This window comes from Lepidochelys kempii, chromosome 3 (genome assembly GCF_965140265.1).
Source record: "Lepidochelys kempii isolate rLepKem1 chromosome 3, rLepKem1.hap2, whole genome shotgun sequence".
NCBI lineage: Eukaryota > Metazoa > Chordata > Testudines > Cheloniidae > Lepidochelys > Lepidochelys kempii.
In genome coordinates, this window is record NC_133258.1 from 104208812 (window position 1) to 104234542 (window position 25731).

A 25731-nucleotide genomic window follows, 5' to 3' on the forward strand; every position below is an offset into this window, starting at 1 on the left:
TTAGGAATTTCTTAATGCTATATTAAGAATTTGTAGAATTCCTTGTGTATATGAAAGACACTGACACTTTACAATATAAAGTTGTGTTGTACACATTCAAGGGCTATAACTTTGGAAATAAGTTGCTATAATTATATGCATTCCTCTTCTCTCCAGAGAGTACAGTGGTAGTGAACCTGGCTAACTGGTTCACTCTCAACATATGGGCCTGCAGTCAAGTAAATTAGTACTGTTCCCAAATGCAGTGACCAGTACTCACTCATATTTCTTGTGGTGAACTGCAAAGGCCTACTATAAAGATACTCTCTGGGGCATGCAGGGATGAGGGGCATGCAGTTTGAGGTCCCAACTGTTAGGGAGACCACCTCTCTCCTAATGTACTGCCAAGACCAGTTGGGACCCTTCTCATCCTCCAGTTTATTACCATAAACTATGTTTTAAAAGTACTGATAAAGGAAATAAGGTAATGAAATTACACAGCGCTGCCTGAAAAAAGTCTAAATCAGAGGTTTCCCAACCATAATCAGTGGAGAACTGGCTATTCATTGATTGCCATATTGTTGTCATCTTACTTCCAGCAGGCGAATTAAATTAAGACAGTTGAAAAAAAGAAATTTTCCTAATTTTACTTTTCCACAGAAACAATTGTTGTAGTTCCCTCAGGGACAATATATGTTGCTTTTGTCCTTGCACAACATATCCTCTGCAACTGATCTTTGCACTGTTTAACTTGGAATTTCTAACTAATTCTGCCTTCTGCTGTTGTAGTATTGTAAACTGCTTAAAATTAACTGTGTAGCTCCAAACATAGCAGCAATTCAGTGATGGATTGAGTTTCCCCAGATGTATACATTTATAAATATGTTTGTAAAGCCCTTTGGCACGAAAATGCTGCTGTATATAAAGTATTTCATGTACTTTTTGTGGTGCAGAGGGACTTCTTTGATTGATTTTTTTCAGTCAGCATAGACAACCTAGAAATGAGTTTGCTGCTGTCCAGACAGATATGCACTGATATATTTATAAGGCAGTTTGTTACTTTATGTTTAGAATAAGTAGAGAAATTATTCCATTTCCTTTGAAAAAAAATCTGTGATCCATCACTAAGCCTTCAAATGTCAAGGCATAAGCCATGCATTAACTACTTAGGGTTTGGTGAAGTTCCCTTCTATTCAGCTTATTCCACAATTGTGCACTGTAAGGTTTCTAGCAACAGCCTCAAAAGCATCTAGTATTGGGAGTAGTGGGACCACTGGTCAGGTCCACTATAGCAATTCCTATGTTCCAAAACGTCAGTGGAGAAATATTGTCCATTTTCATGATTTATGGGAAAGATACATAATCAAAAGGCTTTCAGAACAGAATAAATGCCCTCAAATGATTTTACAACTAACAGTTTGTGACCAGGAAGCTGAAAGTCCACTTCTTACAGACTATAGCTAGTCAAGCTGTTTATTAAACCAGCTGGAGCACTAGGTGAAGAGTTTTTTCTGTCCTGGAAAAATGTGGATGCTGAAATTAGACTTAGTATGTGGGAAAACTGAATGAGTTTGTAATACATGGTTTACCAAGACCGAAGCACAGTAACTCTAAACTTCAAGTCACTTTAATATGAGAAGGTTTTCTTAATATTCAGCCTAAATTTTCCATGTAGTTTTCTCCCATTACTCCTCGCTATACCGCATGGATCACATTTTGAACTATTATTTTTAGAAGCTCTTAAATAAGGAAAGTATCAAAATTATATTCTTAGATTCTTTATTTTTAAGAATGTATGTTTGTATGTCACAATAGATAGCTTTAGAACAAGCTAACATTACTATGGTTCAGGCATATACAACTGGTACAGTTCAGTAGTACATAAACAAGTCGAAAACAGATGTGCTGTAGACCAGGGAACTTAAGTTACCAAAAATAAACAATATTAAAATTTATATAGGGCAGTAAGTAAAAACAATTACTTTTAGGTTCTGCACACTAAAAGAAAAAAAATGTAATCTTTACATGATAATTGAAATTATGAAGTTCTACTACCGATTATTATGGTATATAACAAAGAAGAATAAACTTGAAAGGTTGTCACATTTTGGTTTTGTTCCAGTGATGCACAATCACATGAAATCTTACATAGGTTTTGTGTAAAATTACCACCTGGTTACTTTATCTACAACAGATTTTAAGATTAAAAAAAAAGCTTCCAAGTAAAATCATTTAAAACTAAAATAATGTAAAAGGGTGTTTACAGACTCCTTAGGGATTGTTGGTGTAAATGCAGTCAAGAGCTGCAGTGTTTTTAACATTGGTAAACAAATACTGGATTAAAGTGCAACACTCTCTCTGACAGCAAACCTGCTCTATGCTGTAGAAAATCTCTAAATCTCTGCAGAGAAGTAGAAACTGATTTAGCCAGCATCAAGCATGTTTCTCTCGAAAGTCACTGATGGCCTTCCAGAGCGTACATAGCATCCCTCCTCTGTAAAAGAAAAATCATTAAGATGCTTAGCTTAAAAAAACTAGTCTCCACTTCCATAGTATCCTGATTCAGGTACACTTCAATTCAAGCCATCATGCAGTGGTCGTAATACATTGATTGCACTTATTAAACATGGTAAAAATTCAGAGAAATCAAATGTGAAATACTAAAACACAAAATTAAAACAAATGTGAGTAGCATTTTTGGTTGTAATACAAACTAAAAGAACTTCTCTAAAGCTCACAGAAGTCAATACAAAGACTCCCAGTTGACTTCAATGGACTTTAAATAAGACCATAAGCATGGTCTACAAATATGTATTTCAACTGAATTGAATGGGAGTTTTGGCTGAATTAGTAACTGGATCCAATATACTTAAAAGTTAACACCCAAAAATTATCCATAAGTGGCAGCTTTAATTTAAATCCACTTTTTCTATATGATCCAAATAGTCAAGGATTGAGTCTGATCACAGGCCAGCGCTAAACTGGTGAATCTCTGTTGATGTCAGTGGAATTACTCCTTATTGACATTGGTAGAAAGGCATGACTGTCCTCCCATTGAAATCAATGATAAAATTAATGTAGGATTAATCACTAAATGAAGAGAATCAGGCCCTCCTTGTTCAAAGTAGACTAAGCTAATTTGAACATAACTAGCAAATGTTACATACTGTCCTAATTAATATAATGAAACACTAGAGTATGAAATCTTACTATTTGTCCATATTTTAATTTCTAGCTAAGATGATTGAGGGCAAGGGAGGCCTGGTATAACTCTATGCATTGCTTCTATTCAAATCCAGTTCAGTGGCTATGGGCAAACTTGCTATGATTATGTAACAGTTTAGTGGCAGTTGCATAATTTTCAGACATATTTTGTAGTTTATTGTTCTCAAAATGTTAAATTATCTGTGTCTAAAATTGTTTATATAACGCAACACTCCAAAGGGACCTCTCTCCAAGCAAGTCTTTTGCTTTAGCTAACTTGAAGAATAAATTATTTCAAACAACAAAATCAAACTAAAACATTTTTTAAATGTTTAATCAGTACATATTCAGTGTGTCTCTGTGTGTAGAAACCCTGAAAACTAGATTTCGTAGTGTTCATTTCACATAAGTAAAATTCACACCTTAAGAATGCCATTCACAATTTTCCATTTCTATAGTTTCAGTACACAGAATACCTCTATATTTCAGCTATGTGAGATTAAATAGAAGGTGAAGTGTTACCTTAGTCTCAGGCATTTCAGATCATCTCGTGTAACGTAGCAGAGAACATCCATTAAGGTGTAGTCTTCTGCCAAAAACTTTGGGGGAGGGAAAAAAGTCCGAATTGAAAGTCCGGCTACTTTTGTCAGATATATCCATTGATTCTAAGATTTATATATAATACAGGGACATGATCCTGCATTCCTTGTGTACCCAGAACTCCTTTAAATCAAATTCTGAGTGCAGAAGGAATACAGGACTGGTCCAAAATATGGTAACTTTATTGCCAATAAAGACTTTAATGCTACTGTTTTGTTTATATGTAGATTTTGTCGAGCTTATGTTTTGTAAATACAGTGAAAATACCCCACCTTTATATGGGATGTTGTATGTTTGCATGTCAAAGAGTATATATATTTGAATAGGTCCTAATTCTGCAGTTCAGATATTTTTATTTTGTTTTGTTAATAGGCGATTCTATAGAGCTCGCTATGATAGCTGAGTACCTCAGACTTTAATTAATTAATCCTAAACACTCCTGGGGATAGGGGAGTTCGGAGGTAGGTTGGTATAATAAATACCCCATTTCACCGAGGGGGAAAGAAAGACACAGAGAAGTTAAGGCCTGTGTTTTCAGAAGTGACCTCTACACTTCAGTTGCTTCAATTTGTGTATGATGAACTTTAGAAAACCATGGGCCTGCTCCTCAAAAGATGCTAACCAGCCATGGGTCTTAACTGAAGTCAGCTGAAGTTCTAGAATGCTCAATATCTCTAAGGCTCTGTCTTCACTACAAAATAGGTGTATATGTTTTCATATCAAGATAGCTAGTTCAATGTAAAATCCTAGTGGAGACAAGGCACAGGTAATTTTTATCTTGATGTATCTAGTCAAAGTCAACCCCCATTCCTCCTGAAGTTTACCAGAAGGCTTCACTGCAATCAACAGGAGTTGCTGGAAGAGGTGCAAAGATGCTTAGGAATTAGGAAGCCAATCAAAATATTTTTAGTTAACTGGAAAATGTGTTTTATTGTATCTAGCCTGAGGTAAGCACCGCCCAGAGCCTGCACCCTGAGCCTCTCCCCGCGCCCCAACCCCCTGCCCCAGCCCTGATCCCCCTCCCTTCCTCCCTCCAAACCCCTCAATCCCAGCCCAAAGCTCCCTCCTGCACCCCAAACTCCTCATCTCCAGTCCCACCCCAGAGCCCACACCCCCAGTTGGAGCCCTCACCTCCCCCTGCACCCTATTCCCCAGCCCGGAGCTCCCTCCTGCATCCTGGACTCCTCATTTCTGGCCCCACCCTGGAGCTCGCACCAACCTCCCAATTTTCTGAGCATTCATGGCCCACCATACAATTTCAATTCCCAGATGTGGCCCTCGGGCCAAAAAGTTTGCCCACCCCTGAGCTAGCTACATGAATTAAAAGCAGTAGACGACTTTTTATAATGGTCTTTCTATTCTTCACCCCTCCTTTGCCCCTCAAGCCCAATCTCATCTCCTCCAAAAGGTATACAAATCATTCCAAGGTTTTTGCTGGTATAGAAATAATTCCAAGGTTTTTGCTGTTTTTTTTTCCCCACTAAGCCCAAGAAAAATGCACTGCTACTGTATTACAAACATACCTAAGAAAATATATCTTTCCTACCCTATTTATAGTATCTTCATCAGCTCCATTAGTTCTCAGCCAGTTTATGAGATCAGAGTCTTCAACCCCTGTGCCAGAAGGATTAAGGTAACAGACAGACAGTCCAGGGATATCTAGATCAAATATTTTGAAAAAAGTTAGGTCTTTTCAAAGTGTCCTCTTCACAATTTTAAACAGAGAAGCACTGTCTTCAGTGACCTTTCCTACTCTTTCCACAAAAATGTGACATGCAAGTGCCGCTACAGCGAAGGATATAGAGATCAGATCAAATCCTGCAGTATTTACTCAGGTAATATTCCCTAGTGCGCTTAAATGTGTACTGTTTCAAAACAGCACTACGTTAAAGCACACCAGGGAACCTCTAACGCGCACCACCAGGGTCTACACAGACCAATTAGCGAACAACGCATTAGTGCTCTTTAGAAATCACTTCCCCATAGTCCATACTATTGCTATGTGTAGTCAAGCCCTTCTTAGATACATGCAACCATTTCTGGTGTCTCTTGGAGAAACATGGATTTCCTTTTTTATTTTTTTTTAATTGGGGGTGTTTTATCAGTGATTATTAGTTAAAACTGAAAATCAGAAGCCCAAGGTATAAGACACTCTTATACCAATACATCGCATCTATACTTGGGTTGTAATAACTATCCTTGTATAATTTAAATTGGTAAAGTGGTACAATCGGTGTGTGTAGTCAAGGTCTTAGACAAGACTCATATTGCCCTCTATGTGATTTTACCTGAGCAAGGCTTCAGGACCAGGACCTGTGCTATTTTTATAATCCCTGTTTTTCCAGGGTTTTCACTCTGCTATAGAAATGTATTCATGCTAAAATATGCAAGGGTTTCCACCCCTGCTACAAATACGATTTCTATTGTTTAATTGCTTTTTAAAGCTTTTGCAGTAGTCACTCTCTCTCTCTCTCAAGTATGGCTCTTTTCCCTTGAAAGTGGGATATGAGCCTCTAAGGCCCTCACAGGGCTCTACTGAGCCCTCCTCTACTTTTTCCATTTATTGTTCTCTTCCTCAGTGCCCATGTGAGGAACATATAGTTTTTTGACAACAAATATCTGGACTCTTCACTTTTGTGTCAATGTATACTGCTTCTGAATCAACCAGTAAGGTTGCTGCACCTCTTCAAGGGAGTGAACATGATAACAATGAATCCGTATGCTGCAGTCAAGAAACAAAAGGTGAAATCCTGGCCTCATGGAAGCCAATGGCAAAATTCCCACTGATTTCAACGTGAGCAGGATTTCACTCACAATTACTAGATAAATCACGCACAGTGCTATTCTAGAACTCTGGCCCTTCAGCTCCAAAAACACCCAGGTTCTTCAGCTAAATAATTCTCTAATACCTGGTGCTGATAATAGGTTCCTTGTGTGTCTAAGGGCAAATCACTGAAAGCAATCTCTCTCTCTCTTTCTCTCACACACACACATACACACACACTTAAGCCCACACAGCAGTCTTTCTTTAAAGCAGGTTTATAAATCTTGTGGATTAATCGCTCTTGACTTTTTAAAACTCAGTAAACACACATGCACAGTACAAATAAGTTGGTCTTGTTTAGAAAAAAACACTTAAAATTAAAGAAACCAAGTGTGACAGAATAGCCCTGTCTACTCCAGTAATGTATAAACACAGATCAACAGCAAGTTTTGAGTTATACAACACTTGCTTTTACTGTGAATATAGAAACAAATGAAGTAACTTATTTCCACAGTATACTTGCTTGCTTCTACACAGTCCTGGCTAGGAGAAATATGGTTAAAGACCTTTACTGATACTAGACCAATGAAATAAAAAAGTTTGTCTGCCATAGCATTCTTTTGTAGCTGCTGTGTGGAACAGTTTCGTTTGAAATCTCTACTCACTTTAAGGTGACCAGACGTCCCGATAAAATTGGTACTGTCCCGATTTTTAGTTCTTTGTCCCACATCCCGACTGATGCACAGTCAGGACGCCATTTGTCCTGATATTATAGCTTTGGCTGCTCTGGCCTTTTTTTTTTTTTTTTTTTTTTTGCGGTTCCCCCATGTGTCCCGATATTTTGCCCGTTCCATCTGGTCACCCTTACTCACTTACCTACTTGCTGTGACCTAAGCTTCAGGTTTTTGATTTCTTGATCCTTTTCTTCTATAGCTTGTTGCAAAAGGGTGTGAAATTCTCTCTCCTTCTGCACTAACTCTTCTAGTAGCCTGCAGGGGGAAAAGAAGCATGGATTTTTAAAATTTAATTTTATGTTTTCAGGAAAGTATCTGAAGAGTTTACTAATAGCAGTGAAAACTAGGATCCACCATACTGATGCTAGTAACATTCATAACTAATTTGGGAATCTTAAATGAAAAGGTAGACTGTTCTAGCTTTCACTAGTGCATATAATTAAGACTTAATACACATGTAAAAATGTAAACATCCAGTGTTCTAGTTCCTAGAGTTGGGACCTTTCAACAAAACTAGTTTTAAGTATTCATAGCAAATGGGAGCTGCACAGAAACTTTCAATGAAGCTTCAGCAACTCAGCATTCCTACTTAACTGAGTTTGGTTCTTAAAGAAAAAAATTAAACAAAACAATTGGGTAGTGTGTTCAGCTGTGGAGGAAGGAGTGTCATTGAGGATCAAAGGTCAAAACCGTTAATGGACATAGGGCTAAGTTGCGTCTTTAGCACATTACCCTCCATAAAGCGCAGGGCAGCTATATCTATCCCAGCAGGAGCTCCTGAAAGCACTGCATTAGAGGTAGATGCAGCTGGAGGGTGGCCACAGCTATACTTCTTGAAAGGGTGTAGCACACGTTCCCTTCCAATGGGAGCAGTCCCCCCCGCCCTCTTTGAAGAGTACAACATTGCTGTAGATTTTAGCCTAAATCAGTGCTTGCACTCAAAGACCACAGACTGGCTTTGTGCCCAGCCCTCAGTAGGTATAAGGGGCTGGTGGTAACTTCCCTGTTTCCTCTCCTAAATCTTAACTGTTTAGGATACAGTCTGTTTATTTCAGAGAGGATTGACTAGGTGGTGTCATGATGAATTATGTAAAATTAATATATACAGTAGGTCAAGTAATGCTTCTATTTAACCTCTCTCATAATACAAACATAAAGGGACATCCAAAGGAAGTCAAAGGCAACAAAGTTAAAACTGATAAAAGGAAATTAACACCAGGCACAGTTAATCTGTGGAACTCATTGGGGCAATATATTGTTACAGCAAAGAGCTTAGTAACATTTTAAAAATAAGACATCTGAACACTACACAGTTACAATAGATAGGATGCAAAGGATATACATTATATTTTAGAGCATAAACCTACTCCACTAACTCCCTGAGGTTAGGAAGACACTTTCCCCAAACTTTCCCCTTGGAAATGTTAGAGTATAATTGTCTGTTATAGGGGTATTACATCTTCTTCCAAAGCATTCGGTGCAGGCCCCTGTCAGATACAGGATAGTGGATTAGATGGACCATTGTTTTGTTCCTAACAGTACATATAGTTTATTCCTCACCCAGTCATCTGGGCTGATAAATGTGTCCATGGTCATCTAAATAGTTTACAATTTTTTGCCTTGCAAATGACAGCCATATGCTGCTTATGCTAACAAAGCTTAAAGTAGTATAATTATCCTGGTTATTTAGGGAAAGTTTTCCATATAACTTATGGAAAGTAGTATTTTTGTATCTAATTATCATGACAAAGTTTTTGGTTTTGCATATAGGAGTAGCAGATTGCTCACAACTTACTTTTTAAACAAAAAACAAAGAACTTTAACAGTATATCTTTCGTCCATTCTTAGAGTGAAAGGAATGAAGCTTTATTCTGAATAGTAACATGTTGTTAGGATGCCACTCCCCATCAGAAACTTGGGCAATAAAATGTGACCAGCCTAACTAGTTTCTTTTTAATTCCTTTGCTTAATGGAGATTCCGGAGGTTTTTGTATGAGGACTTTTCACGTATATTGTCATTGTATTATATATGGCAATCAGAATATGTCTTAACTATCTATTTATGTCAAGCTGAATATATTACATTGTAATATGAGAACTCACAAACTACGTTCACCCTAACAAGAAAATGCAGTGCACTTTAATGCTAACAGGTAATTCAAGTGATGCTGAATTACTAAAAAGCTTCTCTTGTCTAAAGACCTCAAATCAAGCCAAATCACATTCAGTTTTCTAATGTGCTTGGAAATGAAGTGTCATTGCCAAACACTTGTAATTTAATCATCAGTATAAAGGATTATAAAGAATATTTCAGCACCACAAGATTTGTCCTATCAAGATACAATGTATATACACATTTTAAAATGTACAGACATATTTTTCAATTAGTTCGGAAATCTGTATTTTCAGGCCTGTTTTTTTCAGAAGGCTTTGCTATTCTCCACCTTCAACTATCGGAGAGAAAAGTTTGTTTTTTTCAAACAATTCAGCCTCCTGGTGATCGATCCTGCTGTAGTGAATTCCGCATGCAAAACAAGACAAATGACAAGACTGGGCCCTGTTTAATTGTGCAATGCCCCTGTTCAGCAGCTTGGATTTGTTCCCTGGAAATAACTATAGAAAGGAATAATGAGTTCTGCTTTTATGAAAATGAAATGTGTCATTTAACCATGAAACATGAAAGGCAAGAATAGCAGAACCTTGGCAACAAGTTTAATAGTCAGTTAAAAACAGAGCTCGCCTGAAAGCAAGCTTTACACTCATTTTTGTCAGCAGTGTACTGAAGTGAATAAGCCTGAAATAAATTATGTGGATTTTTTCCAAACTCAGAGTTACAAATTAATGTTTATCATCAATTAAATGAGAAATGCACTGTATTATGGATTATCACAGCTGTCAGATTTGGAGAAACTTTTTAAGAGTGAAAGAAAATGCAATCAATCATAAGAAATACACTTGAATCCTTTAGACTTACCTATTTGTCTCTAATTTTAGCCTCCCTAGTTGCACATTCAGTGATCTATGAGCAGCCTGGGAATCGTGGGACACTGTAGAACTGAGTGTGCTCACACCTGAGGTAGCTACAGCATCTTCTATGACAATGCAAGGCCGTTGAATATTTTGATTCTGAGGCTGTTCATCATGATCTTCTTCAACTTCTATGTCATCCTGATCTGCTGTATCACTTTCAGATGCAAGACTAAAGTGTGGCCTCAGTTCTATTAGAAATAATGTTTATTATTAATAATCCCAACAATAAAGTCATATTTAAATTAATACTCATAGCTCATCCTAGAGCTTTCATTCAACCATGCCTGAAAAATTTGCAGCAAAAGGTTGTAATTGCGTTTCCAAAGGGTTTAAAAACAGCTTAAAAATGCCACAATGGCTTAGTACATTTTGAACATTATTTGGCTTCTGATGATCATTTACAATCTCCAAGCAGTAACAATCTGTACTTACTCATAGGATTCCAGACTTCGCTAGTATTTTTGTCATAAACCATGCAGAAATCCCAGAATTCACTGTGTGTGCCACATAAAGCAAACAAGGTGCAATACCTGCTCAAAGTTTGCGACATAACATGCTTGCATTCCTCTCACACAAGGCCTCATTCAAAACATACTGAAGTCAATGGGAGTCTCTCTTTTGTTAATTTCAATAGTCTTTCGATCAGACCCTTAAAACTAAAAAACTCCTCAAAACACACTATGTAATGGATTTTAATGTGACTAAAACAAAATTCTGTAGGCAAGTAATTTGGCTAAAGTGTTGGCTTCAAAGATATGGCTCAAATCTTTTTTATTTTGCTTTTCAGATTTACAGTGGAGTATTTGTTTTAAAGCCAATGGACCTGGTTAAATACAGGACAGAATAAAAGTCAGACATTAATTCCAAAGGTTGTCACCATTTGTATGAAGCATATTTTGCCACTTTTTCCCCTTCTCTTTTATACTGTTTATGTTTTGAAACAGAGCAATAGCTGTTTGAGATTTATTTTTAATGACCACTATCGCACACAGTATTTTAGGTTAAAGCAACAGTACCTATTAATACCACTACCACCACCTTGGATTTACATTATATCCATCATATAATGGATGCAGTCTTACACCTTGTAAATGCTCACTGCAGCTGCACATGAGAATGAAGGCGTTAGTGATTCTTCTAAAATTATCCCCAAATCTCTTTCCTGGTCACTAAACTGGGGCACTTTCTATACAGCAAACGTTTCCCTTCTTTATTTTTTCTCCACAGCTTATAATTTTTCATATATCTAACCTGAATTGCATTTTTCAAACTCTTAAATTAACATAAATTCTATATCTGGGCAGGGTTCCCATTCTTCCAAATTTAGCATTATCTGTGATTAGGGTTATTTTACTTACCAAGATCATTACCCCCTAATGATAGAATACTACTAAAAAAGTGGAGTAGCACTGTTCATTTTCACTTGTCAGAAGTCAGTTGTATAAAGAGGGAATGTACTCTGCCTCCTTTTCCTTCTGTTACACTAACTACCAATTCTTATCAGTTATGTAAAACATGTACTCCATTAGGTCTGTGATATTCTTCTACAGTATATTAACAAAGTAACATCAATTTGCAAATTGCATCAACTTAGTGATACACATTCTTCCTTTCCTTCTTCAGCTGAGACTGGTTACCTCTAAGCCTATTTCCCCCGAATATTCTCCCATTTGATTCTTAATTTGTTCAGGTTTCAGAGTAGCAGCCATGTTAGTCTATTCGCAAAAAGAAAAGGAGTACTTGCAGCACCTTAGACACTCATAAATTTATTTGAGCATAAGCTTTCGTGAGCTACAGCTCACTTCATCGGCATTCCCCCTAATTGCTGGCAAACTCAGAAGCAGAGGGGAGTTTGCCCAGGATCCCCTCCATTTTCTCGCTCTTCACTTCCACACATTGCAGTATGCTCTTCCACAGCTGAGCTAGGTAGATTTCAACATTCTAAGTTTCCAAAGGCAATGAAACTATATTTGCCCCAAAGTGAGGAAAGCAGACTAAACCTCCACCAATAATCCAAACTGATTTTTTTTTCCCCTGTGAAAATGTTTGGATTCCAGTTAAACTATTATGCCACACTAAATGACAACAATTTATTCGTTTTGTAAACAAGATCCAATAACAACTCCTCCTCGAATAGCTCCCTGTATGTAGTTTTTGGTTACAAATAAAGAATAAGCAGTAATAAAAACTCCTGTGGAATTTTCAGCACTCTAGTAAAACTAAAATTAGACATACAATGTAACTTGGAAGTATCAAATAAACAATTTATTGACAAGGTATTAGAAAATAGATTTTAACTGGCAAATGTCGATAAATATCCATTTCACCAACACACAAAATGATGAGAAAATATTTCTATAGATAATAATTGAAATTGATAGGCAAAGAAAGAAAAATGCTGCTTGCGAATTTAAGTTAAGAATATTTACTTTGTATATTTTCACATGTGATAGTGATGATTTCTGTTTTAATAGCTTAACTTTTAAAATCTCAATGTCTCCTGTCATTAAATAATTATTATCTGACGTCTGATTGTCTGCCCCCCCATAATTTCCCAAAAAATCTGAAAATGTAAAAAAAAAAAAAAAAAAGCTTAAAAATAAACATTGATATATCTGTCAAAATTATTTTAAAAAAATCAAATTCTTCACTGCCTACTTATCATACACACTGAAGATAGTTATGCAAAACAGGAAGGACCTTAAATGCTTAGGACTTTAGGATGGGAGTTTTCAAAAGCAGTGAGTGGTGGCCCGACTCTTCTCCCATTGAAGTGAACTGGAATTGAATTCAGTGGGAGCAGAATTTAGGTCAACACAAAGCACTTTTTGAAAACCCCACCATTAATACCAAGAAAAATGCACCATGCATGGCAGTTAAGCTTGCAAAAAAACATTTCAAAGAAACAATCACACTTCTCTAGTCACTTTGTCATTACTACAGACCTTTGTTTCTCCCCAAAACCATATCTGTTTTGTGTGAAATTTACCTCTGTAAAAATGGCCTACACCATAGGTCTCAAGTAGAATTTAAGTAGTCCACAGGCCTTGTAGACTAGCTCTAGAGAAGGGCAATTTATACCCTATACAATTGCAAGGAAAAATTGCTAGTCTGTATTAACCACTTGAATGCTGCAAATTTAGTACGCCCAAGAAGAATGCACCTGCCGTACTGCTGAATGCGGCAGGTTCATTCTAAAGTTCCATTGTTTTCAATGGAGGAAAGCAGCATAGTGGGTGTGGCAGACTGGAAACAAATGGGTTAGCGTTTCTTTAACATGGAATCCTTCTCCTTGACAACTCACACACAACAGAAGCCTCTTAGCTGTAGCAGGGAAGAATATCTGGCTACTACCCCAGAGAGAGTTTTTGGCCCCTGGAGCCACACAAGTTACTGTTACACTTCTTGGGTGGCCAACAGTCTGTACCTCAGAGCACATATTCAAAAGAGCTAAGTATGCTGGGTGATGAGCTATTTTGAGCTCTGTTTCATATCCCATGTGTGGATGCGGAGTACCTGAAAAATCTGGCCCTCGAAATGCACCGGTAAGTCTACTACTGGTTACCCATTCGTCACTTATTATATTATGCATCCTGGAAAGGTTCACTCCAAAATACCTGTGACAACTCACCTGTGAATACTTGGCTTGTGAAACAGCTAATGCATGTCAACAAAGACAAAACGAAGTCATTGCAAGTTTTAAAAGTTTCTGTGAAGCATCATGATCACAGCACGATTAAAAACATTTTAAGCAATCAGAGATTAAATGTTTGCTGTGTAACACAGTGACTCACCTGGGATCAGAATAGTAATAGCAGTCTGCACAGCTTTTCGAATTATGCTGTCCAAGGCAAACATCCAGTGCGGCTTGATGTTGTGATTTCGTAAAACTTTATTGACCTGATGACAGAGAATGCAGTTCAGAAATCATTTTATCCCCAAAATTGCACACAGCTGATAATAGGATATTAAGCTCAGCTACACTGCATTAAAAACAGTTTTCTTTAAGTAACTTCATGGTGTCATTAGAAAAGAAAATAGAATAGCAGTGTTTCCAACGTTTGCAATATTGTCACAAGTCTTGTGACATTTGTATTTTTCATACACTCTTAGTTCCTAGAGTCAAATGGTGGCATGAGAATCTTAGCCTTCATTTTTGAAAAGGTCAGATTTTAGCCCTCAGGGTTGTGGAGAAAAGCTTAAAAATGTGAACCCTGAATGCTTCAGCACCACAGGGCAAATAAAAATAACCCTTTTTTTAAAAAAAATCTCATGACTTTTAAGCCAATCTATGATTTTTTTTGTGGGGGAGGGATGACATGATTTTTGACTGCTTTGGTTAGGAAGGCTGTAATACAGTTGTCTATTTTAAAATAAAGATGGGTGCACCCTCTTCAAAAAACAGTGTGAGGCTCTTCCCACTTGAATAAGAAAGGAGCAATTTAATACTAGTTTACTTAAATGGAATTTTGCTAATTCTTTCATTGCTTCTAGTCTGGTTTGGGAAGGAAAAAGGGATGTGGGTTTTCTCTGAAATTTAAAAATATCTGTAACAAGTTAAAGATTATTTTAGATTCCTTTCCATTGCCCCCTTCCTCCTATTTTTTGGCCCAGTATATCCCTGCTGATTTAGAGGTGGTAGCTAATGAAATTATAGCCTCTTCCATATCTACTGGCCTGGTCCTGTCCTGTCTGTGTATTCTTCCAAAACTTCACTCTCAACTACACTCTTAGTTCTCTGTAACTTATCAAAATATATTTTTCTGAGGCTGTTCCTTTCAAACTCACACAGGGCTGGAAGTGAGCCGAGAAAGGAGACAGCGAGGGTATGATGGGATGGTGGATTATTCAAAACTGTACAAGGACACCTAGCCAAAGTTGGCAGGAACAGCAGCCACTAGGTTTCACAAGCTGGCTCTCAAACTAGGCCACCAGGGCTATACAGGAAAAGCTGACAGGTGAAACCAACAGCAGTAGGACATATAAAGGAGCAGGAGGACTCAAAACTTTTCAGAAAGACAAATTAAATTACATTTAGAAGTTCATTCTAATAATGATCCATAAATGCCTCATAGAAAAATTTCCTTTGGAGAGACTAATAGGATATTTTCTATGTCTTTTTCCTCAGATTTTATTTTGAAGGCACTTCATGAAAACAGGATCAGCTTATTTCTGTCTTCTGAAGGTTGTCATAATCTTCTTGTAGGAAATGACAGTGATGTCACAAAGATGATGATGTCTTTTGGGGATGGATAGAAGTTCAAATGAAGATGTGTTCTATTATTGCCCAAAGACAACTGTAAAATCTATTCTCATTTCTTTATTACAACAGCCACTAGATGGCATTCTGTCATGTTGTAAGAGAACTGCTACCAAGCTGAAGAATGCTATACTGCTCAAAAAGACCAACCACAGGGTTCAGAGACCAGTCAGGCAAGGTATTGAGCACCTCCTGAGAGGTATACTGACATTATGAAAGTTGAGGCTGCTCAACACCTGCCTGGAAGTATTCAGCACCTTGCAGGATTGAGCCTTTAATGAGCACAAAGTTCAAGCTGTTTTCCGCACTGAAGAGGCATGATGTGACTTTGTCAAGGAACACAAACATCCACAGTAGTATGACTGAGCACTTTAGAATACAAAACAAAACTTTTTTTCCAAGTGCTTTGATCAGAATATCCTGACTATCAGCCCTTATTATTATCCATGAGTCCTGAGAATAAAGGAGATAATTTTCCCCATTTTTCGTAATATCCTGATATCAGAGAAGAGTCTGGTATCTCGATTTAAGCTGTTTTTCTGTGATAGAGGTCTGAGTCTATACAGCTCCCTTTGACTTCAATGCTTTATCTACATCCCCTACAACACTGGGAGCTGGATTCAAAGAGTTCCTGTTTTAACTATTTCCTGTTCTCAGGAAATGGAGGAGGCCTGTCCTAAAATAAGCATTGCAATTGGAAGAGGAGAAAGTGACAGATGACAGGCCTGTGTCTGGGATGCTGAAATATCGTCACTGGGAGGACTGCCTTGCAACTGAATGATATATAATGGGACAAAAAACTCCTACCAAAACAGTCTCTGTGTGGAAACAAACACTGACAATTACCGTACAAACATTAAGTGCCACCCATTCCGATATCTCTAGAATGGTCCCTGTTCTCACACACATGTCCTGTTTTCTGTAATGTCAGTTTTCAGGATACTAAAATTGCAGAACTCTTTCTGATTGGGATAGCATAGCCAGCCAGATTCTTCTCCCAAAACATCCCAATTGCTTTAAATAGTCATTCTCGGCCATTTGCCTTCACCAATAAATTGCATGGTGATACAAAGCTGCTTCTATTTGAACTTCTACCACAACCTCTGAGAGTTGCAGTGGAGAATGTGTATCTACTGCTTTGTTACTCTCCACCAGGAAAGAGAAATTCCCAATAAGCCCCTGCTTCTTCACTGGGATTCTTCTTGGTAGGATCCCAGGACTATTTTGTTTAAAGCCTTCTGTTTACTTTCTTTGTATGGCCTCTTCAGCAGGCCAGCTCATCATCTTTTACCCAATGACAGATTTTAAAGAACTTCCTCAGGTCAGTGGGCTTTCAATTCAAGATGTGGGTAATCTGGTAAATTTACTATGGGACTGAGTACAAGGTGGAACAGAGGATTGTATGAGCAAGGTGGTGTTCAAATTGGAAATAAGATAATGTACATACAAATGCTCCCAGTATCAGTTATCCCTGTACAATACAAGATAACTTTTGCCTCTTTAAAACAAGTGTTAGCAGAGAACTTGTAATAACACTTAAAGCAGGCTCTGGGAGAGCAACCTTGCTTTTTAATAAGATGGCTATTTAAAGGGATTCCATTTCTGTGTCCTATTTATCATTTTGGGGATTGCCAGTATTACATTAGTGACTGACGTGTAAAAAAATAGCCATTTCTTCATAGTTTGGGGTGAAGGTTTACAACTCAGATTTGCCAAAATTTTTGCTACTGGATCACTTGCATCAGGATAGGAATACAATGGCAACATTATAAACTAGGTATGGTTTAATTTGTTGAGATTTCTTAAATGCATTAATTTCTTAGCAGAGTCAAGTGCAAGAGATCTGTATACATGCAGCACAATTTTGTATTTATTAAAAAAAAACCCCAATATTACATTTTTGAGGCTTTCCTACTTGAGGAATATGGTGTAATATTTTCAGAAGCATGCTGGACCCTCCTGCTGTTTATCTGTGAGGACGCATAAATCTGGGGGGCAGGAAATCACTATTGCGGTCAGGACATACTTGCTGCCCAAAGGATCACATGGAAGCCAAGCCAAAAGCTGACTGTGGGTGGAAGGTTCCAATTGTTGTTATTAGAATTGGAGCCCTCAAGTGTTCTCATCTGGGTAACTCTGGACTGAGGTCAATGAATTTTCATCAGCTTTTGCCAGTCTTTAATTTGGCCCTTTAACTGAGACTTCATACAGCAAAACTTCTGGAAGTGTCTACTTACAGCATCTTGAAAACCAAATAGCACCAACTGGACTTGACTAATACCATGACTGTCAAAGTCCAACTCCAGTTTCAGTTTTGAAAGAGTGGTCGCAATGATTTTGCGATCAGTTGACCTTACAAATTCTCTGAGGCTGGCAACGAGAGTTGTGATGTGCTCCCATTTTAGTTTGGGTTCTTCAGCTCCCTGTTAGAGGAACAAAAAGGAAGAAATTCAGCCTAAAGCACATATCTTAAATTTTACATCTAATGGTTTTAACCAATATGAGTTGATGCACAATAAATTACCTTTGCCTCCTCTACATTCCAGAAAATTTACCTCTAAAACAGACATTTCTTTAATTACCAAAAAGTATATGCTGCACAGTGCCACTCATTTATTTTGTGCAAGTAAATATATTATAGAAAGATGTATGGAGAAAATGCATATTTCACTGTTATTAAAACTTTTAGGTCCAGAGAGTGAAATTCATCCTCTGCTGAGGGCCACTACAAGGTGAAGTCCTAATTTAGTCCTTAAAGGAGGGGTTAAAGTCCTTAAAGGAGGTGGTACTTCCTTGGTGCAGAGGGCTTTGTAAGGGGAGAATTTCATCCTGAGTGCTTAACTCCAAGCAGAAGATTCACCCCAATAGGGCATTTTCACACTATAGCTACATTTACATCTGGCCTGAATTTTTCACAGACTATTATCAACATACTGTGGATGCAATCAATGATCTGTCTCATTCACATATGTGCTCACATTTCTGAAATCTCTGTTTTATGTTTAGATCAGCTAAGAATATACCAAAATGCTTGAAAGGTCATTTTTGGAGAATACTACAGAAAGCAATTAGGTATAGGGTCAGAGGGTTTTTTCTTTTAGCTTTCAGTTATACCAGCTGAAATTAAATCTGAATTTCAATTGTGGGGAAAGAAATATGAAAATATCACAAGTCATTATAATAAACTCCAGGGGAAAAACTGTTATCACAGAACAATCTTACAGAGAGTTATTCTGATTAAAGTCAGATAAATATTTGCAAAGATACCCAACACAGGTTTCCAAAGCAGAAGAGCACGTTGCTTTTTGCTTCCTGCTATTTTTTCCACTCTACTGTCATGACTATGTCATGCCTCAGGAATTCCTCTGTATATAAATAATTCAGTTTCATCCTCTTCCATTATTTACATTGTTCCATTGACACATGCACTGATAGTTATATCTGTTATAGTAGCACTTAAACAAATAGAAGTTCTTGGGCACATCTGTTTTACTTCCTCCAGTTTTTAACCCTTCTCTACCACTATTTCAATGACTGATTCTACCAAGAACTAGAAAACCTCTTTCTATTGTTATGGCAACAGTTTCTATCCACAGCAATAGTGCTGGGTACCTTTAGAAAGGTTTACCAGGCAAATCAGACATTTAAATTTGAACCATAATTTCTTGAACGTATCTTTTTTTAAAACCTAAATACCATGGACCATATTTTACATACAAAGCATGATTTAGAGCAAAGATATTCAGGTTGAGAATGAAATGCAGTTACAGACTGCAAAAACAACAACAAAAAGCACATCATCTGACTACAGTGTCGCAACATTTGCAGTGTGATGAAGAATTGTTTATTATTTCACATCCTCCTGCACTGATATCAGAATGAATCACCCAGAGTAGTGTCAGGAGGTAATGCGTTATTATTTTGTGGCTTTCTACAGCTCCACCTGACACTCTCTTCTCCCTCCCTCCACCTCCACTCCTAACTGCTGTGAGGGATGGGGCTGTTTGTTCTCTCAATTGCTCCTTTTCACAGCAGCTTGAAAGGCCTGGGATGTGTCTAGTCTATTTTACTTGGCACACCTGCTGTAGTCTGAAACGAGACCAACTTGGGCAAAGGAACCATGTAACTCTAAAGCCACAGCTTGAATATCCCTGGCTTACATTTTTGGAGTTGATTAGACTGATAATTACACATATTAAACCATCATCCTTTATTAGTCCTGTTAGAAAAAAAAGTGTTGGCAAAAATGAAATTTCATTAAAATGTTCATATTTTTTCTTCCGTTGTTCAACCAGTTGATATCTGTGCGCACGCAGAGGCAGTAGTTATGAATAATGTAAAATACAAATGTACCGCAACACAAATATAATTTTGGTGCATGGTTTTATCGTCAATACAACTGCACTCTCTCAAGTCCTACATTATATCAGCCACCTATAGTTTGTCAAACCTTATTTTGTGTCTGACACCTGATTTAATATAAATATTTACCCATATGCATGCACACACTTACTGGAAACCTGCAAAATTACATGCTATTTTTGTCTGCCTGCAAGTTATTTTACCTGAGCTAAGGCTTCCATTAAGTTCCTCACCACCTTCTCTTGGTCCTCTGTTAATATTCTGTAGAGAGTGGCTCTTCGCTCACTGTCTTTTTTTAGCATGAAGAACCCAGAATCTTTCTCTTCAGGTGAAGGAGGAGCACTATGATCCTCAAAATTCTCATCTGGGATGCTGAAAGTTTACATGATGAAAGTTAACATTTAAAAAAAAACCCCTACATTCCTAATCCGTGAAGCAACACAAAGACAACATAGCTCTTTACCTCAGAAAAAGGGACTGGATTCCTTTTGCATCTTTTTCTCCACATGATTTGGCTCTTGATTTGAAAGAGAATGGATCAATTTTTAAGTCCGTGTCAGGTGAAACAGAGCCATATTCACTGCTACTGCTCGTATCTTCTACCAGAACAGGAACAGGCAAAGATATGCTCCGAAGGTATTCTACTCATGAAGGAACAATCAGAAAATTAGTGTTTCAAAACCATCCCAAATGGTCTAAGCTACAATGGCTATACCTTAATTCTGGAAAGAAAGTTATTCTTTTAAGATGAGGCAGAAAAGGTAAACTCCAACCTCCCATCTCAGTTACACATATCTTAAAATGCTCTTTTTTCCCCCCATATGTTACTTGAAAAGAGCTCTCAGCTACTGGAAGGAGTCACAACATATTTTAGATGAACAGTTCTTAGAGACCTGGGACCATCTCAACTTACTGGGCATTATGGTCTTTACAAAGTTAAGATATAATAAACTCCCAGAGCTACAGTGCTTATGTATACATTCATTCCAGAGCGCCTCTAAGCATTCTCTCAGAGTATTATATCTCAGCACAGAGGGTCTGCCCCAAACCCTTGCAACAATTTAAGCCTTACATTAGGGGCCCAATCATTCTCTCTTTGAAGTCAATGGCAAAAGTCCCATTGACTTCAATGGGAACAATTTCAAGCTTAAGTGGTACTAGGCCCTTCACACAAGCCCTCTATACCAAGCTAAATTTCACCCTAGGTGAATCTGGAAGATAACCTGGGGCTGATTCTTTTGGACAAATGTGCGATACATGCAAGTTAACTCTGAGTTAGCTTCTTCTATAAACAGCACACTTGCTGTTGCAGCAAGAAGGTTCTGAATTCTCATTCAAACTTAGGCTGACCAGACAGCAAGTGTGAAAAATCGGAACAGGGGTTGGGAGGGAATAGGTGCCTATATCAGACAAAGCCCCAAAAATCGGGACCATCCCTATAAAATCGTGGCATCAGGTCACCCTATTCAAACTCTTATAGGGCATCTCAAAATTTAGGTAATTGAAAAAATTAATAAAAATGGAGACAAAGACTACTATTCCAAGCAAATGTCCCTCTGACATCTTGCTGTTTCAGGTGCCATGCACCATTTTGAATGGAACTGTTACTATAAACAACAAGGCCCATGATAAGCAAGATTTTAGCCACCTGCCCTGTCAAACCGTAACCTAACCTGATTATATACAGCAGTTCTCAACTGGGAGTCTACAGCCCCCTGGGGGTCTGCGAGACCTTTCAAGAGGGCTGCAGGGCTGAAGCCCCAATCCCCAGCGCCCCCCTTGGGGCTGAAGCCCCGATCCTCACTGCCCTCCCCTGCTCCCTAGCATGGGACATGGGGCTGAAGCTCAGAGCCCCGAGCCCTGGTGCTCCCCGTGGGGCAGAAGCCCTGAGCCCCTGGTCAGAGTTGGGGGCATGTAGGGCATTGCCTCCTCTCCCCCACCCAAATGCAGCACAAGAGCACGGCAGTCCTGGGGGCAGCTCCACACCTCCCCCCCATCTCCTCTCCCCACCCGTTGGCCAGGGAAGTGGGAGCCAGGCAGTGCAGGGCAGCTGGTACCATGGAACAGGCAGCAGCAGCGTTCCCTCCTCTCCTGCTGGTAACGCACATTGAAACTGCTCCTCAGCTCCCAACCCCCTTCACTCACGCAGCTGGTAAGAGTCGCCTGGGTGGGGAGACCTGGCTCCATGGCTGGCAGAGCCCTTGGGGAACAGGGACTGCAGGGGAGTCCTCCCGGCATACAGCCTCTAATAGCCCTCTCCCTACACCCTGAGCTACCCCAGTCCATACACAGCCCCTAGTATCCCCCTCCCTGCACCCTAAGCTGTTTTCAAACTTTTTGAGCTAAGCCCCACGCCTTTGAGTTGTAATTTTGGTTGCGTGCCCGCCCCACCTGAACCCAGACAGGCCGGGTGGCCTGCTGAGATGAGTCAAAGGGTGGAGGTAGCGCTCCCTCCCTGGACTCTGCCATGCGGAGGTGGCTCGAGCCGCACTGGCCCCTGCCCACCCTAAACAGAAGTCAAACTATGCTTAGGCCCCAAGCCCTGGCCCCGAGACTCACACCCATTCGCCCCTGCTGGGCCCTGGAATTTTTATAGCATGTCGAGGGGGGGCCTCAGAGAGAAAAAGGTTAAGAACCCCTGATATACAGTATTTTAAACCTATGTGGTCAGGTTATGGCTTCCTAAGAATGACAGACTGTTCGGTTTGATAACTGTGTCCAATTATCTCATCTGTGCAGTTTTTAGATGTGATAATTTATCGCAGAGTAAATGATTTTTGTTCTATCAGCATAGTTACATGTTTTGAGGAAAAAAGTTAGAATATTAAAACTCACCATTTGAGCTAGCTGAAAGAGCTGTGGGAGGAAAAGCAAACAAAAATACTCATCATATGGTAAATTTAACTGAGTAAATATAGTGTAGGTAATAAATTCTTTCCTCTCAGTTGTACTGTGCATGCTAACCCTATCTAGGCTGTCATTTATCCAATCAGTCTCTGATTTCAATTGAAAAGAGAAATTGGAATTTAATCTATTTTTATTTGTTTTTTTTCTCCAAACAAGTTAACATGGTGATCTAAATATTTCTTCTTTATTTTAGGTATCTTGATAAAAAATGTTTTCTTAAATGCAACAGGCATTTTTTCCACATTTAAATAAATACATCACTTATGCTGTCAAAGAAACCACTTGTGCTCCACAATTTAAAACAAAAAACAAAACCAGTGGTATAATCTGTGTAATAACTTTGTATACAATAGCTAAAGTAAGAAGAGTCTTCTATTCAGTTTAAATTTAAAGTAAATTTCAAACATCTTAATATTTCTAGCAATGGTAAAACCCTTAGAAAAAATGAATCTCAGTTTGTTTTAATGCCTGTCATAGAAATCAAAGCTTTCAACAAATTTTGCAGTCTTTTATATTGAACTATTTTTGCTATGTAATCAACAAATGTTGCTGATTAATCGGTTGTGCAAGTATGCTTTAAATTAGAATATTTCTAAGGAGTTTCAGAAACTATAAAAGACTTTATCTGGAACAGTCCCATACAAGTGGTGATAACAGAATTATGCTCTTACAGAATCATAGGACTGGAAGGGACCTCGAGAGGCCATCTAGTCCAGTCCCCTGTTATAGACCTATTCTGCTGAATATTCATCAAGACAGAGGATACACTGCTTTAGTCTCAGAGGTTATGACCAATGGTTATAGGAAACAGTCTCTTTAATGAGGTAAAATCTAACAGATACATCTCAGTGATAAAATTACCTAAGAGTTTTGTCTGGGATTTTCTCTTCTTGCTTGAAATCTTTAAAAACTCATCTACAAGTAGTTCATTAGCAAAAGTTCGCTTGTCAGGGTCTGGTTCAAAGCAACGCAGTATGAAGGCTTTGGCCTCTGCTGACATGGATTTAGGGATCTCTGGGTGTATTTTAAACATTCCCACCTGAGAGAGATGAAAGAGTAAACAAAGAGAAACCAGAAGTCTTTTCTCATACACTTTGCTATCTGCTTTTGATAGAGACTTACTAAAAACCCTTCCTTAAAACCTACTGAAATCCATGAAACAAAAGCATCATTAATGACCTGCATTTTAGTAGAATATCTGAAAAATTCTCTCGCTCCCAAGGAAGGTCTCATAGAAAGAGGATGCACTGATCACTGGCTCACCATGTTAAAATGGAACAGACATAAAATTTTTTTTTACAGATTTGTGAACAGCATTTTATTGCTTCATTTTTGTCTTCTTCGAAACAATACAGCATTCCCCCTCAATTGAATCACATCAGATAACACATTTGTTCTAATATGCTCATTAAAGAGGCATTTCCTTTATCTTATCCTTGCTGTTCTCCCACTCTCTGTCTTTTAATAGTCATAAGATTTCCTTTGTTTACAAAAAACAATGGACCTGAACAGAACGGTCTAAGAAAGAGGTCTTACCTTAAACATAGCTGCCTGTGGCTCTCCCAGTTCATAAAATGGAGGCTTCCCTGTGGCCATTTCAATGATAGTGCACCCCAAAGACCAGATGTCAGCAGCTTTCCCATAGCCTCGTGGCCCTTTGTCTATTATTTCTGGTGCCATATACTGAAGGGTACCTGATTAAAACCACACTTTTTTAAATTTAAAACTCGGATGATGAAGTAGGCAGCTAAGAAGGACGGGGGAACAATGCGGATGGGCAGGGAGTAATGTTAATAGTTTAAAGAAATTATCCTCACAGATTTCAAAAGAATACTTTTAGTTAAGGCCACAAGTGAATGATGTTTGCTACAGATCTGATCTGAAGTCCACTGAAGTCAGTGTTGAAACTCAGTGGACTTCAGTGGGCTTTGGATCAGGTCCAGTTTTCACATAGTCACATTATACACCAACAGAAAAATTAGGAGGGCAATTCTGAATTGGATTCAGAGATGGAAAGGAACTGATTAGTGAGGTAACAGGATTCTACTTCTTGGAGTGAAAGAGCCATTTAACCATAGCATTCTGCATTCTCAAATTCAGAGGGCAAGAATTTAGCAAACACTGAAAGAGGGAATTGAAATATACACGTTCAAAAGTGATTATTAATTATATATATAATGCCCAGAGTGCAATAAGTTTGAATTAGGTTTTCAAGCAGGAGGAAGATCAAATTAAGGACAAATTCTTGAGGTGGAGTTAGGCAGACTAAGCAAACAAAGGAAAAAGTTACTTTTGGGTCAGTGAGGCAGCAAGATTAAAAACTGTGTACACAAGAAGGAGAGTCAGGAACCTGGGGAAAAGCGGCCTATCTTGCCTAGGAGGATTTGAATCTCTCAAGAAATGTCAGCAATGGCATTCCTCTCTACCAGTGCATACAATTAAACTTACTAAAATAAAGTTTATAATTTAAGATTAAGCAAGTAATATAAGCCCATTCCTCCAGCTACTATATGCATTGATTTGAAGTCCATGGAAGTTCTGCATGTGAAGCTGCTGCAGGATCTGACCCTGCATTCATAACTATTCTTCCTTTGCTTTCAAATTGGAAGACACTGTAAGCTAGAAACATACCAGTGAAAGTTTCAGTACACGGATTGATCCCCGCAAGTCTCTTTGATGTTCCAAAGTCTGAAATCTTTAGAACTCCACTGTATGTGTTGATAAGCACATTATCACCCTGAAGGACAGAACATTTAGACCACTTATTTTTCTCTAGTGACTGTTAATGTAAGACAACTTGCAGCACACATTTTCAAAGCGCATTCTTTTATACATAATAATTACTCTAAAGGGATATTTAAGGGGGTGACGGTGTGGGGGGAAATCATCAT

General features: G+C 38.3%; 1 protein-coding gene across 4 annotated transcripts in view; it reads right to left on the reverse strand.

The window, feature by feature from the left end:
• Window positions 1-1741: 1741 nt before the first annotated feature.
• Window positions 1742-25731, reverse strand: part of MAP3K5 (mitogen-activated protein kinase kinase kinase 5) — a 156527-nt gene continuing 132537 nt past the window's right edge. For 3 of the 4 annotated variants that reach the window (XM_073337411.1, XM_073337413.1, XM_073337410.1), the window contains 13 exons: window positions 25472-25577; window positions 24377-24534; window positions 23702-23879; window positions 22769-22789; window positions 20397-20574; window positions 20137-20305; window positions 17809-17994; window positions 14106-14211; window positions 10256-10499; window positions 7424-7536; window positions 5330-5442; window positions 3706-3782; window positions 1742-2473 (listed from right to left, as the gene is read on the reverse strand). In XM_073337411.1, the coding sequence (XP_073193512.1) occupies window positions 2413-2473; window positions 3706-3782; window positions 5330-5442; window positions 7424-7536; window positions 10256-10499; window positions 14106-14211; window positions 17809-17994; window positions 20137-20305; window positions 20397-20574; window positions 22769-22789; window positions 23702-23879; window positions 24377-24534; window positions 25472-25577 (1710 nt within the window). In that variant the 3' untranslated portion in view covers window positions 1742-2412. The remainder of the gene's footprint in view (window positions 2474-3705; window positions 3783-5329; window positions 5443-7423; window positions 7537-10255; window positions 10500-14105; window positions 14212-17808; window positions 17995-20136; window positions 20306-20396; window positions 20575-22768; window positions 22790-23701; window positions 23880-24376; window positions 24535-25471; window positions 25578-25731) is intronic. The other variant, XM_073337414.1, reaches the window with a different exon arrangement.